The sequence below is a fragment of the Vanessa tameamea genome, chromosome 18 (assembly GCF_037043105.1).
Source record: "Vanessa tameamea isolate UH-Manoa-2023 chromosome 18, ilVanTame1 primary haplotype, whole genome shotgun sequence".
In the NCBI taxonomy this organism is placed as follows: Eukaryota; Metazoa; Arthropoda; class Insecta; order Lepidoptera; family Nymphalidae; genus Vanessa; species Vanessa tameamea.
In genome coordinates, this window is record NC_087326.1 from 5,316,997 (window position 1) to 5,320,294 (window position 3,298).

At 28.6% G+C, this 3,298-nt stretch overlaps 1 protein-coding gene across 1 annotated transcript; it reads right to left on the reverse strand.

Annotated features, from left to right (window-relative positions):
* Window positions 1–231: 231 nt before the first annotated feature.
* Window positions 232–1,100, reverse strand: LOC113399661 (uncharacterized). Its single transcript, XM_026638847.2, has 2 exons — window positions 797–1,100; window positions 232–718 (listed from the first exon to the last, which is right to left on the reverse strand). The coding sequence occupies exons 1-2, from the start codon at window positions 836–838 to the stop codon at window positions 356–358; spliced, it is 405 nt and encodes a 134-aa protein (XP_026494632.1). The 5' UTR covers window positions 839–1,100; the 3' UTR covers window positions 232–355.
* Window positions 1,101–3,298: the final 2,198 nt, after the last annotated feature.

Genomic DNA, 3,298 nt, shown 5'->3' on the forward strand with positions numbered 1-3,298 from the left:
TTTTAATATATTTGTTAAATCATTTAGTATACAAAAGGCAGAATATGAAACGAAATTTATTACATAGTCTATTAGTTTCCATAATTTTAATAATTTTAATTATGTTAGTTTGATGTGTATTTAATAGCTATAGTTAAGTATATTTTAATTATATCTATCGAAATGTAAATTAAAATAGTTTATATAAAAACAATTATTTATCTGTATTTTAAATTAACATTAAAAATAACATTTTAATAAAATAATACAGTTTTATTTCAATTAGTTACCTTAGAATAACATACAGTGAAACATAATACAATAAAACATAATAAAAACGTTATATTGTAATCGAACAAGTTGTTGCGTAATACATTTATACATCACTATGGTATCGAACTTTTGAGTCGATATCGAACTCAACACATTTTCTCATCTCTACATCCTGTGGAGTATCATTAAATATCTCTATCAGTTTATCAGTCCTCGGCTGTAGATTCATGACGGTACCCTCTGGATAATCAGGTCTTTTATCGTAAGTGTAGTCTTCTTTCTGCTTATGTCGAGACGGCGCCATGAATATACCAGCAGTGACTTCCTTGGTGTTACTTTCCTGCTGTTCTTGAGCTATCTCGTAATTCTTACGGCGTAAATCTGACATGCTGTACTGATAATGTTCCGACTTATGACGTTCCTTACAAAACATACAATACGCTATCCAAGCGATTAAAAACGCCGACTGTAACAAACATAATATCACATGACCGTTCACGATAATATTTCAAAGAAATGTATTTTAAATAAATGTAATTCTTACCAGGATCAATGCGAATATGAATCCAGCGATGTAAGTTGACATATTGATTGTTATATTGATCTACAACGTATCTTGTCTGACACGAGTGGTGCAATCGAGATTGGAACAGTCGCTGGCGATCCAGCGTCTCACTCAATTAAAGCCAGTCGTAAACTCTTTTAATATGCGATGTCATTGGGATGATTGGAGTATCTTTATTTGGAACAATGTCTTAATTCATAACGATAATTTAATATTATTAGTGTAACTTTAAATAGTTACACAAACAATTTCGCAGTGTATACGTTATAAGTTAATGTGTTTACTGTCTTACATACTCGTATGTTTGCTTCCTCGTCATTGGTGCTTATTAATACAGTGTTTTATGCATCTTATTAAAACATATTGTATATAGTGTCCGTAGTGACATGACATTGTTAACGCTATATATTGTTCGCATGGTGTAATCTTCAATGAAATCAGTTGTTCTGTAACTTTACTCGACGTGATATTAATTAATTAAAAATTGATTAAAAAAATAATAAAATGTCACGATTAGAATATACGATAAAGAATACAAGTCGCTTACATTAATTTCATTTGTACGCTAACCGTGTCTATTCTCATGGTGTGTGTTTTCTTTTGTTTCTAATTTAGACGTATTTATTTTATACGAATAAGTATTTTTTTTATAATAACTTTTACAAACAATTCAATAATCTGTGTATTAAAAGTACCAGTCGGTCACATGATTCAATTGACGTCGAACGAGTCTAGAAGGCAATTAGCAATGTGTTACGACCGGCTAGAATATCTATTATAATATACAAGACCTAGTTTCTACTAAGTACGTTCAACACACGTCGTATCTTTTAACAGATTTGTAGAGTTATTTATAAAAATAATATTTATCTTAAGTTTTTCGTAATATTGGACATTTTTTTTGTAAAGTAATTGTTTTTGTTATTCTTTTTCATTGCGTTTACGTATCTTTAATTAAAATGAAGTTTTTTTCATATTATTCGGTTAAATATTAACAGTGTTTGTTACTTACTCAGTTAGGCATTCTAGAATAACGTTCTTATGAACAATAAGTCATATGAATGGTCGTGAGTCAAAAAGTTCGTCCATAGAAATAGACTACCAGTGATTTTTTTTCAACATTATTTATTATAATTAACTCCAAGATTATTTTATGTTTTGGCATAGCTCTTTTACTTATTGAAATTCGCTATTTTTAGACGCTTGCGTAAAATAGAGTTGGTAATTTTATTTTGGTGATATTAGCTGTTTTTTGAGTCATGATTACAGTGATTTTAGAAGACTCTAGCTGTGGTGATGGTGACGAAATGGACTAATACCCAGATAATCTTTCACTGTTGAAAAATACCACTCGAGTAATAAGGAAAACTTGGGGCTTCTTTGGTCACGTTGCTTCAGTTGTGTGTTTGGTTCACCTGTGGCAAAATTATATCTGATATATGTATATACTAACAGCTCGATACAGACAGTTTATCCAACACTTTAAAGAAGCACTTTCAAAGATTTTAAGGATATATCCTTCTCATCATAAGTGTAACTACTTATTATATGGTATTAAAACACTGTAGTTATGTATACAAAAATCCGACTTACTATTCTCCTGCTATTTTATCATTAATTAGTTCATTTATAACAATTTTGCAATATAATAATAAAAGGCGTACTCACTTCATTTCAATGGAATAAAGTATTTGTTATATTAATATAGTTTGAAACATTTAAATATTTCTGCAAATATTATTTTAAATATGAAATTATCACTTGAAATAATTAATACTATAAATTATTACTATTTAAACATCAATAATAATGAAATAAATCATGATCAAAACATAAACAGTAACAGTTAATTATTTGAAGGGTATATGTTTTTCTTACATCCAAAAAAAAAATCACATATACATTTTTAATAGTACACTATGATATTACTGTCAAATTAAAGTACATAGTTCTTATAGTATGTTTATATAGCGTACAAAACATAAACTGCTTCGCTGATAATTTGTCCTCGGTTCAAGATAATCATCGGCTCAGTTAATCGACAATTTATTCTGCCTCAAATGGGTCTATTAAATTATTTGAATATAATATTATTTATTAGTACTTTATTCACACAAACAGCAATTAAATAGTTACACCATAGCAACACCGAGACAGTTATCATTAAACTGTATGTTTATTATATTTCCTGCGTTATTATTTATACATTTAAATATTATATTCAGATTTTAACAGATATCATACCTTTGCACTTGTGGTCACGAACTGACCCGTATGTCCTCCGACGTCGACTGTACGAGATTTCTTCGTTTACGTAAAACAATTAATAACTTTAATTGATGAATTTAGAGTATTAATGTGTCATTCACATTAATACTCTAAATCACCTTGATGTGGAAATTAAACTAACCAATTGAATGTATAATTTATATTATCATTAGTAGTGTCGTTTTAAATTTAACCTCTTAAAATATGGCTACA